Genomic DNA, 14,019 nt, shown 5'->3' on the forward strand with positions numbered 1-14,019 from the left:
TCGGACCACCCAAATAACATCAGCAAGATCTAAGATGTGACGACACGGAAATTTCCGACCAAATTTAAACTTAATCTTTATATGTTTCCGACACGATAAGCAAAGTCTGTAATGTTAAAATCTTAAAATCTTTGAACTATATACATGGATACACTTAAACCTTTGACCATCCCCGACGATTCATGAATGGTTGTGTGTAAATAAAAAATGTATGTAAATATATATATATATATATATATATATATATATATAAGTATATTTTGAATTAATAAAATATAATTTAATCATTGAAGTTAAAAATGTAAAATAATAAAACAGAATCATTAAGTAATTATGAGAAGTGAATCTATATATAAATATATATGACTTCTAATATATTGTAATCTTAGAAATAATAATTAGTCAATAAAAGTTATTATATGATATACTATATGAATAATAAATATTACATAAGTAATAATACATATATGTAATACAAATATAACTATAGTTGTTATAATAATATTGTTATTACTTTCAATATTAATGTAAATACTAGTATTATTAATATTATTATAAATATATAAAATCTATAAATGTGAATTTGATATATATAAATTATTATAGTATTGTTATTACTAATATTATTATTATCATTAATAATATTAGTATTATTATAACTAGTATTGTTATTATTATTAATATTAATATGATTATTACTGTTATGATTGTTATTATTATTAACATTAATACTATAATTATTATTGTCATTAACATTATTAATTTAAACAGTAATCATCAATTATTATTATCAAGTATTAGTAATATCATGTTCATTAGTAGTATTATTACATTCAGTATTATTAGTAATATTAAAGTTGATAATATTAGCATTACCAAAATTATTAATTGTATCTTTATTTGAAATATATATTATATTAAGTATTATAAGTAATGGTATTATTATAATTATTTTTACATTAAAACTATTATTATTGTTATTAATATTAGTATTTTTGTTAATATAAATGGTAATAATATTATTACCCTTAATACATTGATAATTATTATTATTAGTTAAAAACGTAATTATATATAATTACAGAGATATATATAAATACGTATACATATATAAAGCCCAGATTAATATATATAAAATTATAAACACAGATATAGATATATGTATATAAATACGGACATATACATGAATAAATACGTATTCCGTTTAACATCACCATCAAAGATTTATTTTCTGTCTGTAATCTTGTTAAAGGTTAATCTCAATTCACAATGCATCCAAAATCTGTTGAGTGTAACCATCAGACTTATTTTTTTTATTTCATCTGCTACATGATTTTGGTACTTCATGTCTGTGAATAGGTAGTCATCGACCTCAACTTCCAATACCAAACAAAAATCGAATATATCACATGTACTAGCTCTAATTATTCAATTGTCATCTTTATATATAGATTACATCTAACTGTAATGGTAAATTAAAACAGAAACCATAAAAATCAAGCTTTTTCTTCTCTGTTCTTGGTCATTTTGCCAAAAGATTGATTACATAATTAATTTCAAAATCTAGAAATGTCATGTTGTTAGAAATCGTCCACTTAAACTGTCTGTAAGTTTTCAGACTCAAATTCTTTATATTCATCTTAAATTTCAAAGTCAAACTTATATTTCAAAAAGTCAAAGAAGTTGTTCATCCTAAAATTTGAAATGGTTTTGATGTTTTTGATTAAATTGATAATTTCTTAAGTTTCTGTAAATGATTTAAAACGTATTTCATTTAGGATTCATGATCTATAACGTACTCAATTTCAAAATCTATTGTTTTTCTTTTATACATAACAGCGACAGTCAGCTATTATGCTGTCATTTTTTTATTTTTTTCTCGTTTTAATTCAAGATCAAAATAGACGGATTATACTTTGTGTAGAAGTCCTAAAACCGTTTACTAAATTAAGTAGCATGTACGAATCAATAGGTGATTGATGGAATATTTTTGATGAAGAAGATGATGTGAAGGAAAAAGAATACGGGTTAAATTAAATTTGGTTCTCTAAGTATATGTGATGAAGGGTATACGGGAGGTCTCGGGTTCGATTCCTGTTGGTGACAACTATATTTTTTTAGCACTTTTAGAGGTAGTTTCCTAAACCAAAAATTATTATTATTATTATTACTATTACTATTAGTATTGTTACTATGATTATTATTATTATTATTATTATTATTATTATTATTATTATTATTATTATTATTATTATTATTATAATAAAAAACTTAAAAGTTTTAAAACTTACAAAAAATTAGTGGGAAGCCTAGAGACAATCTGGGCCCCCACACCTCTAGCAATAGCAAAACCTATCCTAGTAAAAATATGAGCAGCAGCACCGGCACTAATATCTTGCGCCATCGAACTCTTCTGAACCCGCTTTAGCAAAGAAACAGCCTCCTTCTCTAATTCCCCCAGGGAAGAAAATGAGAAAGGAATGAAACCATATTATTAAGAATTGGTAATACTATTATTGTTAGTAATATTATTATCAAGTATTATAAATATTGTGGTTATCATTATTAATATCTATATTATTATTAATTTCATAAATATTATTATTAGTATCGTTTTATAATTATTAGTATTATTATTATCAGTAACTTAGGTATTATTATTAGTATTATCATTACTAATATTACAAAGTATCATTAATAGACTTATCATAATTGTTATTTATTTGAATTATTATTATTAGCACTGTAGTTATCATTATAAGTATCAAAATTATTATTATTATTATCATCATCATAAGTAATAATATCGATATTATAATAAGTGTTATTATTATTATTAAAATCATTAATTATAACTATCAGTAACAATAAAATTAATATTTTTACAACTATTATTATTATTAATATCATTATTGTTATCACTAATAGAATTATTAATATTACTATTTTTATCAGTAATATTAAGTATTATCAATATTATCATTTTTTTACCACTACAAATATTATGTTAGTATTATTATAATTACTAATTTCAACAAACAAATGATAATCATATAAAAGTATATTTAACTTAACTATATTAATATTTTTACTTAAAATGAATACATTAATTAAAATAATAAAATATATATAAGTTATATCACTAATAATAATATAAATATTTGTTCGATTATGATTATATATTAATAAATATACAAATGATATAGGTTCGTGAATCCGAGGCCAATCCTGCATTGTTCAGTTTCGTCATATGTATTTTTACTACAAAATACAGTATAGTGAGTTTTATTACTCCCTTTTTATATATATTTTTGGGACTGAGAATACATGCGCTAATTTTATTAATGTTTTACGAAATAGACACAAGTGATCAAAAACTACATTCTATGGGTGGATTATGAATATTGAATATCACCCCTTTTTAGCTTGGTAACCTATAATTAGGAAACGGGTATGGCCCCTAATTGACGCGAATCCTAAAGATAGATCTATGGACCTCGACAAGTCCCATTCGGGGTACGGATGCTTTAGTACTTCGAGATTATTATTATTATACAGACGAGAGGTTCTGTTTGGGGGATATTCTATGCATTAAAGTTAAGTCAGTTATTAAGCGTTCACCATATGAATGATTTTTAATTCGCGAGTTACGCGTGTTATTTTATGCTCGGGTTACGTGTACAATTAAATATCTGAAATCTTGTTTTCTATTAAAATGATGGAAATGAATGTTTATGATAAACTAATGAACTCACCAACCTTTTGGTTGACACTTGAAAGCATGTTTATTCTCAGGTTTGAAAGAAATCTTCCGCTGTGCATTTGCTCATTCTAAAGATATTACTTGGAGTCCTTCATGGCATATTTCAAAAGACGTTGCATTCGAGTCATTAAGTTCATCAAGATTGATAAGAAGTCATTGATAGTTTGATATATTAGGAAATAGTATGCATGCCTGTTAACTTTAAAGAAAGTTTGTCTTTTAAAAACGAATGCAATGTTTGTAAAATGTATCATATAGAGGTCAAGTACCTCGCGATGAAATCAACTATTATGAATCGTTTATAATGTATATGAACGGGTCCTTTCATAAGAGGCTAGGGGGACGATGAGAAAAAATTATTGTTTTGAAAAAGGTTAAAGAAAAGCTCCAATGAAGCCACCGGAGAAAAGAACTCGCACCTTCAACAGATCGGAAAATACATGATGAGCAAGTACAAAAACAAAAACAACCACGTACCAAAATGAACCCAACACAGAGCCTCGAAAGGCTCGCCGCCTACTCCTAGATCTCGCCGAAATAGTAGTGGGGCCCACCACTGAAAAAATGTTACAAGTACCGAGCCCAGTCACCAAAATCCGATCTGGTCAACCCCTACCAAACCCAGTCAATGCCAGAACACAGAAGACCAAAGCCTTCTCGCATTGTGTCCACCACTGCCGGAAGCAAATTCGGCGGAAGCAACTCGAGAGAACTAATAGGGTAACCGGATCTGAAGAGAGGAGAAGGAGAAAAGGAAAAAAGAAGTAAAGTAAAGCCATCGGACCACCAGCGAGGTGCCGGTGGCCAGAAAGGTGATTCATGATGAAAGAATCAAAACAAACGCAAGAGTTTTTCAAGAGATTGTAGATGAAATGGAAAAGAAAGAAGGTTAAAAGCTTGTAACCTAGAACAAAAATAAGGTTGTGTGGGAAGAAGTTAACAGTTTAAAAAAAGGAGATCTGATCGGATTTTAGTTATGAAGATGGGTTGGGATTTGAGAGAGAAATAAAAGAGGAGTGAGAAATTTCAGGTACCACTCAATTTTGTTGAAATCTCCTTTGTATATCTTGCCTCTTGATACTATTTATTACTCTGTATCTATTAACTACTACAAAATATTAGTTTTTTGTATTGATTTAAGGACATTGACTACGAAACAGATTTGAAAGAATTTTATAAAAGCGAGAACTAACTAAATAAAAGTAAACTAGACCTTAATTAAGAAACAAATAAGAAAATACAAAACACTTAAATACCATAAAAAGCTTTATTATTGAAATTTACTCAAATGTTTGTGTGTGATATATAACATTATATAACAAAATTCTTAGATTTATAAAAGCTTTTTAATTTTCGATCAAAATTTTAATCAACAAATAGTAAAGCTAGTGATGAAATTTGTTTTGTTCATCCAGTAACGCATAGTTCACTCTGGATGTGCCACTGTTTATGATGTCTTAATTAACAATTTTTAAGCTTCTTCTTCAATTATGTTGGATCACTTATCAATTATAAAAAAGTTAGGCTACTAAACATTTTTAAGAGTACCAAATTATGGCCATTAAATTAGCGTACTCGAGGTGTCTTTTTATGTTAAAATATTATAATGTTTTTCTAGATTAATATAGATTAGTCTAGAATTAGTAAGTTAAATTAGATATTTAATAGTAGATATTTAAGTAGTAGTGACTAGAAATTGCTAGAGAATTACTTAGTCAAAAATATCAAGAATTGCTAGAATGATCTAGCCGATATATTGAGCCTATAAATAGGCTAGTGGTCTTGCAAAATGTACATAACACACAACACATCAATAAAAGTTCATTCCCTTCTTATACAACTATTATCCATATTTTCTACTTTAAAAAAACATATCCCCTCGTAACATTAATTACCACTCATCACTATTTTATCACAACTAAAACAAAACTAATTTTCACATTTATAAATCTAAACAAACTATAAATCTAACAAGTGGTATCAGAGCCATTTTGGGCATTCGTTCGAATACACCATGACTACCGTCGGTGCATACAATATTCCAGTCCCCATATTTGATGGCGACAACTATGATTTTTGGAGTATCCGAATGAAGACATATTTCCAAGCACAAAGCTTGTGGGATATTATCGAAGTCGGGTTCACAACTCCAAAAGATGTCGGAACTCTGTCCGCGAAAGAACAAGAAAAATACAACAAAAATGTTGTAAGAAATGCTGCTGCTCTTGGCTACATTCAACAAGCCTTAACACCGTCTATCTTTCCACGAATCATGGGAGCTACGACAGCCAAAGAGGTGTGGAAGATCCTTCAAGAAGAATTTCAAGGAAATGTCAAGGTGAGATCCGTCAAACTACTAACTCTAAGACGAGATTTTGAAAATTTAAATATGAAAGAGACTGAGACCGTAAAAGATTACTATTCTAGAATTAAAGAAATAGTAAATCAAATGAGAGCCTATGGAGATAATATAACTGATAAGAGGATCGTAGAAAAAATACTTATCAGTATGACAGAAAAATATGATCATGTCATTACTGCTATCGAAGAGTCGAAAGACATCGAGACTCTGTCGGTACCAGAATTAATTGGCTCTCTTGAAGCATATGAGGCTAGACTGAGTCGGCGTAGTGAAAACTCACTTGAAAGTGCCTTTCAGTCTAAACTCAAATTAAGGTCTAAAAAATCTAATAATGGGGGGAAAAGAAATCTTGAAGAAAATTCGAGAGGAGGAGCAAAACCCAGAACCGGGTTCGATCAAAAAAGAAAAAGCTACCCTCCATGTGGTATTTGCAAAAGGACAAACCACTTGGAGAAAGATTGTTTTCACAAAGGGAAACCAAGATGCAATAACTGCAAAAGATTTGGGCATCTAGAAAAAGATTGTCGTTTAAAACAAAATCATCAAGCTAACTTCACGGAAGAAAGTGAAGATATACCGGAGAACAAAAATCAGCTATTCTATGTCTGCCATGTCGCAAATAAACAGAGGGACGATACTTGGTTGATCGACAGCGGGTGCAGCAATCACATGACAGGAGATGAAAAGTTATTTGATAGTATCAACACGTCCGTAAAGTCCCGCGTCAAACTAGGGAATGGAGCGCTTGTTGACACTAAAGGCAAAGGAGAAACGTCACAAACTCCAAGAAAAATCAGAAAAGGAATATTTTTGGGCTATAGCACACAGTCAAAAGGCTATCGAGTCTATAACCTAAAGACCAATAACATCGTGATTAGTCGAGACGTGGAGTTTGACGAAGACGCTTCTTGGAACTGGGAAAAAGATAAAGTTGAAAAACAAACATATCTGCCGCGGATATCTATTGAAACTCCAGCTCAATAACCACTACAAATGGAGCATTCTAGTGATGCAAGTACCGGATAAATGAGCCCTACTACGCCAACTTCTCCGACGGCCACATTACCCATAGCGCAAGAAGATTCAAGTCCGGAGTCAACACCTGGAAGAGTTAAAAGGTTAGCATAGGTGTACGAGACTTGCAACTTCACAACAATAGAACCTGAAAGCTATGAAGTTGCAGCCAAAGATGAAAAGTGGGTGGCTGCTATGAACGAAGAAATCAGAATGATAGAGAAAAATAACACATGGAAGTTAGTTGATCATTCCACAGACAAAGAAATCATTGGAGTTAAGTGGGTTTACAAAACAAAACTCAACCCTGATGGTTCTATACAAAAACATAAAGCGAGGCTAGTAGCTAAAGGCTACTCGCAACAGCCTGGAGTCAACTACACCGAAACTTTCGCACCTGTAGCATGACTGGATACTATAAGAGCACTTGTGGCACTAGCAGCTCAACGAAGTTGGAAGATTCATCAACTAGATGTAAAATCTGCCTTTCTAAATGGGTTTCTCGAAGAAGAAATATATGTAGAGCAACCACAAGGGTTCATCCAGGAAGGAAAAGAAGATAAAGTCCTGAAGCTAAAGAACGCCTTATATGGACTTAAACAAGCGCCACGCGCATGGTACAGTCGCATAGACAACTACTTCACAAGTTCAGGATTCAGGAGGAGTCAAAGTGAGCCTACACTCTACATCAAAACCCAAGGTAACTCTGACACTCTCATTATTTCCTTGTATGTCGATGATCTAATATATACTGGAAACAATGAGAGAATGATACAAGAGTTTAAAGAAGACATGATGAAAACGTTCGAGATGAGCGACCTTGGTTTGATGCGCTATTTTCTTGGCATCGAAATCACTCAAGAAAAGGAAGGCATCTTCATATGCCAAACGAAATACACATAAAATCTCCTGAAAAAGTTTGAACTATACGGTTGTAAAACCGTCGCGACGCCGCTAGTTGCTAATGAGAAGATGAGACAAGAAGATGGATTGGAGAAAGCAGACGCTTCAACATTCAGAAGTCTCATCGAAAGTCTACTATATCTAACAGTAACAAGACCAGACATCATGTACGCAACAAGTCTAGTATCCAGGTACATGCAAAACCATATTCAAATACATTATGGAGCTTCTAAAAGAATATTAAGCTACTTGCAAGGTACCATGGACTATGGAATATGGTACAAGCCCACTATATACTCGAAGCTTCATGGATACACTGATAGTGATTGGACCGGATCGATGGATGACATGAGAAGTACTTTTGGATACGCATTCACACTTGGATCTGGTGTGTATTCTCATGGACATCAAAGAAATAAGAAACAGTGGCACAATCATCAGCCGAAGCCGAGTATGTAGCAGCTGCAAACTCAGCTAATCAAGCTATATGGCTAAAGAGAATTCTAGAAGACATGGGCGAAAAACAAGAAGGCGCTACAAAAATATTCTGCGACAACAAGTCTGCAATTGCAATGGCTAAGAATCATGTATTTCATGGCAGATCAAAACATATTGACATCAAATATCACTTTTTGCGAGAAGTCTCCGCCAAGAAAGATATTGAATTAAAATACTGCAAGACCGAAGAGCAGATTGCAGACATATTCACCAAAGCACTACCAAGACCAAAGTTCGAGTTCTTACGCAACATGCTCGGAGTAACCTCGAAAAACATTAAGGAGGAGTGTTAAAATATTATAATGTTTTTCTAGATTAATATAGATTAGTCTAGAATTAGTAAGTTAAATTAGATATTTAATAGTAGATATTTAAGTAGTAGTGACTAAAAATTGCTAGAGAATTAGTTAGTCAAAATATCAAGAATTGCTAGAATGATCTAGCCGACATATTGAGCCTATAAATAGGCTAATGGTCTTGCAAAATGTACATAACACACAACACATCAATAAAAGTTCATTCCCTTCTTATACAACTATTATCCATATTTTCTACTTTAAAAAAACATATCCCCTCATAACATTAATTACCACTCATCACTATTTTATCACAACTAAAACAAAACTAATTTTCACATTTATAAATCTAAACAAACTATAAATCTAACATTTTAACTATGAGTCTGATTGATGAAGTCCAGAGATGAAAGAAACGTATATATTTGTGATAGGGATATGTCTTTCTTTCTTTTTTGAACGGTGGTTAGGAGTCTCTTACGGGACCTCCGAACGCGATGTCGGAACTCACCCACCCGATCATTTTCTAGGACGAACATTATAATCCCATCACCCCTCGGGACGAAACCCGCACGGAGAATTCATTCGGGCATTGCACGTGGTAAAACCCCTTCGGGTGAGGCTCGAAAGCAAAACGTCCGCAACCTCCGAGGCCCATGAAATGAGCGGGTGACCTCAAGTGAAATATTTTGCAACTCATGGGATCGAACCCCCGACATCCCTTATGAGAAGTCAGGTCATCCCAATACTCCAATACCTTGAGAATAGGGTACATCTTCCTGATATATAAATTCTAAAAAACGAACTATATTGTTAAAATGTGAAGATTTAGATATAGTTTATCACTGCATATTCCTCTATTCATGCATGTTCATATGTAAACATGTTCAAAAATCTGTAAAGTAGACCTGAAATTATATCTAAACAATTGAGTAAAGTCACCTTTTCATCCTGTCTCTGATAAAGGGAGGGGTGTCCCAGGTTCGGTTTGGAGCGAAAAACTGTAGAGTTTCTCCTAGTAGCGGCCAACCCATTGAACCTGGAGGAAGTTTGCCATTGCATTTTGGATTCCTCCACCTATAAACCCAATGTGTAAGACTAACCACAAATAAAGTTGCAATCAACACAATGATATTATGCCACATTTTAAATTAGGTAGTGTGTGTTAATTTTAAAGATGAAAGAGACGTAATATATAATTAAGAAGGTATTGTGGTTATGATGTATAAGTGTGAGAAGTACGTAAGTTATATAGGCATCCATGAGATGAGATGAGTATTATAAATTTCTAAAATATAAAATAAAATGGAAACAATCATGTTAATTGTTAATGAATATTATATTATATATAAATCTATAGTTTCTATTGAAATCCTATAATGATGGTGATGTCATTATTATGTTATTTCTTTTATTAACAAAAAATCAAAAATAAAAAGAATCAAATCTAAGCAATCTTGATAATGTCATTAACATTAATTAAATATTTTATTATTTATTTAAGGTTTTTATCATATATACCATTTTTAACTTTAATAATAACATATTTACCCACTTAAATATGATTATATCATATTAGCCCATTTTAAACATATAAACTCATCATATTTACTCATTTATGCAACCTTAATGTGATACGTCTTTATGCCCTAATTTTTTTAGCGGCAATTATTCATGCTTGCTTTTTTTTCTTCTCCGAGCTATGTACTATGATATTAACTACCATAATCAATACATGCTAATCATCTAATCCTCAACGGTATAAAGCTATTATAAGGTGAGAAAACATAATGTGATCACTATTAGTTATATTTATATATCTTTAGCTGACTGAAATTTTTTTTATTGTTGTTAATTTCTCTTAATTGATAGGCTACGGATACTATAAATCACGTTTTGTCAATATTTTTGTAAAAACAATGACAAGTTTCTTAGTCGGAATATGTTGTTTCACGGGTCATTAAACTAAATGACTTTAGCATTTACGTTCACTTAATACATAAAACACATCGTTAAACTGTTTCATTTAAACAAATCTGTGATTCCACGGGTCATTTCACTAGTAATATAATATATCTATACTCTATACCATATATATAAATCAAAAAACTTTTTGCTTAGGCATAATTTTCTTATTAAATTAAATTAATTTTTAATTATCTATTGTTAATATTAAAATGCTATAATGATGATATCATAAATAGTCATTTTTCTTCATAGAAAAAAATCAAAAAGAAAATAGGAAAAAATGTAACCCACTTGAATGACATCATAAATAAATTTCATCTACAACTAAAATTTTATTTTTACAATTAATTATGATTATTAGTTATTACTATCTCCGTCTCATTCCAATAGGCCATTATTCTATTTTGGGCTGTCCCATTTTGATAGTCCACTTCCATAAATAGAAAGAAAAGAAGATATTTCATTGGTGGATTTGGAGAGAGAAGATATTTCATTGGTGGAGAAATGAAGTTAGTGAGATTTCCTAAAACTGCGTGTTTTTTGTCTGTGGACTATTGGAATGAGACGGAGGTAGTATTATTATAATCATAATAATTATTATTATAATATTAATATTTAAATATGGATTCTTTTTACGGGATTAATTACGTTACATATGTATGCGAAAATACATGTCTCTATATATTTATAAAAACAACAACAAGTTTCTTAGTCAGAATATGTGGTTTTACGGTCATTAAACTAAATGATTTTAGCATTTACATTCACTTAATTCCTAAAACATATCATTAAACTGTTTCGTTTAATCAAATCCGTGGTTCCACGGGTCATTTCACTAGTAATTTAATATATACCTATAGATATAGATTTAGACATTTAGGTTATATATAATTAGTTAATTATTTATAACAAAAAAAAATCCAATTTCTACGTAAGGACATTCCAAATCCGTGTGACAAAATAAATTATAAATGATATTATATATACATATTTAAAATTATATCTGATAAATATACACTAACTTAACCATTCCTTATAAAATTCCAATTTTTTTAACGGCCAAAGAATCTTATATTAAATCAAAAATGATCCCTAACAAGGCGCTAAGGGATGATTACAACGGAATAGATAGCCATAAGTTCCAATTTGAAACTAAATGACCTCTATTTTTAATTCAATTAAAAGCAACATTTCTAATAACATCAAATAAATTACTTCTAATACAAAATGAATCGTGAAAAACAACTCCATTCTGGAAACGCCAAAGAGCCCATAAGGAACAAATCACAACCGCAACAATACGATTCTTGGAAGAAGCTTGTAACCTCACGCCTTCGAGCCAAAAAACGAACGTATCCTACGTGGAAAATGACGACATAACACACTCGAGCCAAATACGAATCTTGCACCAAATATAACGATCCAATTGACACTAAAAGAACAAGTGTTCACGGTTTTCTACCCCATCATTACAAACCGGGCATACTATCGAGCCAATATCAATACCCCTCGCGGATAGGTTCGAACGAACGGGGATCGTATCTAAACGAAAACGCCATAAGAAAATATTGACTTTACGTGGGAGAAAAGTGTACCAAGTCATTTGAACATTGGTAGAAGGTAAAGTCATGTGATCAATGTAATTACGAATCATTTTAACTGTGTACGTAGCATCATTACTAATAGAGCAACTCCAAAAATCTGCACCTTCACGTAAACATGGACAGGGGAGCTAACGAATCAGCAAATCAAGAGCCTCCTGGTTTCGGCTCCCTAGATTGGACCGTGTCCAAGACCAAATCCAGCCTCCCTGCTCAATCTTATCGGCAATGGAACATGAAGGGTTTCGGTCAAGAAGATAGAGACGATTATACTTGGTAGCAAGGGTGGTATTGCCAACCCATAAATCGAGCCAAAATCTGATGGACGTACCATTACCAACACCCATTTTCAGCGTATCACTAGGAAGCAATCTGTTCGAAACACACTTGGAACAAGCTGAAACTATATTAGACCATACACAAGAAGTGCCATCTCTTAAACTTTCGAAACTTGGGCCATAAAAAAAAAAAAAATTTAACCCACATATCATCGGGATATGTTAAATATCTCCATCTCCATTTAAATATAAGAGCTAAGTTAAACGCTTTTAGGCTCCCAACATTAAGACCCGCTTTATAAAATTCCAATTTCTACGTTAGGACATTCCAAACAAAATAAATTACAAATGATATATATTAAATATTTAATTATTATAATAGAAAATATTAAATAATCTTTTTCGACAATTAGATATAGTTATTAGTTATTAAAAGTGATATTAAAGTAATAATTGGTAAGGTTAATTTCATATTTTCACAAAATAAATATTAAATATGAAATTATGATTTGCTAATTGAAATTATATTTTATATGGAAGCGCTAAGACCCGCTGCTTTATTCCATTTTCCGAAAATAATTGTGTCATCGGCGTATTGAAGATGAGACACTATTACTTTATCATTCCCGACCTCGACTCCTTTTATTAACTTCGTCATATCCCGAGAGTTTATCGACTCTCATAGTTAAAGCAATGGACTAATCAGATATCTCTAAATTTCAATTAAAAACAATGATAATGAATCGAAAGGTAAAATAGATATTTGTTAGCAGTTGCTTTAACTTTATAAGGGACACATATTTTTATAGTGATATAAATTATTGACTATTGTAGTGTTATGATAGGAATGGTGGTAGTGATAAGAGATATACAGATGAGTGTTATAAAAGGAATGGCGGTGATAAGAGATATAGAGATGTGCTCAATTATGGGTGTTATGATAGGAATGGTCTTAGGGACCCGATTCGAGGGGGGAAATGGAGTAGCATATTTCTATTTCTATTTCTATTTCTATTTCTAATTGATTAACGTGAAACTTATTTGGGCGGTGTTACTTTTTTTTAGGTATACTCCGTAACTTCTATTCATATTTACTAAAAGACTCATTGGGTCATGATGTCATTAAAAAACATTTTTTAAACTTAAAAAAATTAAAATAAAAAAATTTAAAACATCCATAATGATATCATTAAACTAATTACTATTACTATATTATCTAATACACAAAAACGGTGAATAGTAACTAGGGGCATTTTCATCCTTTCACTTTTTTTCTTTATTCTAATTAAGTTTCACTACACCAACAAAAATTCCCACACTTTTTTCAAATATTCAA

At 31.0% G+C, this 14,019-nt stretch overlaps 1 protein-coding gene across 1 annotated transcript in view; it reads right to left on the reverse strand.

Moving 5' to 3' along the window:
* LOC139877500 (cytochrome P450 87A3-like) overlaps positions 1–9,981 on the reverse strand; it is a 50,363-nt gene extending 40,382 nt beyond the window's left edge. The window contains exon 1 of the mRNA XM_071864932.1: positions 9,779–9,981. Within this exon, the coding sequence (XP_071721033.1) occupies positions 9,779–9,981 (203 nt within the window). The remainder of the gene's footprint in view (positions 1–9,778) is intronic.
* Between the last annotated feature and the right edge of the window lie 4,038 nt (positions 9,982–14,019).

This window comes from Rutidosis leptorrhynchoides, chromosome 11 (genome assembly GCF_046630445.1).
Source record: "Rutidosis leptorrhynchoides isolate AG116_Rl617_1_P2 chromosome 11, CSIRO_AGI_Rlap_v1, whole genome shotgun sequence".
NCBI classification, from domain to species: Eukaryota; Viridiplantae; Streptophyta; class Magnoliopsida; order Asterales; family Asteraceae; genus Rutidosis; species Rutidosis leptorrhynchoides.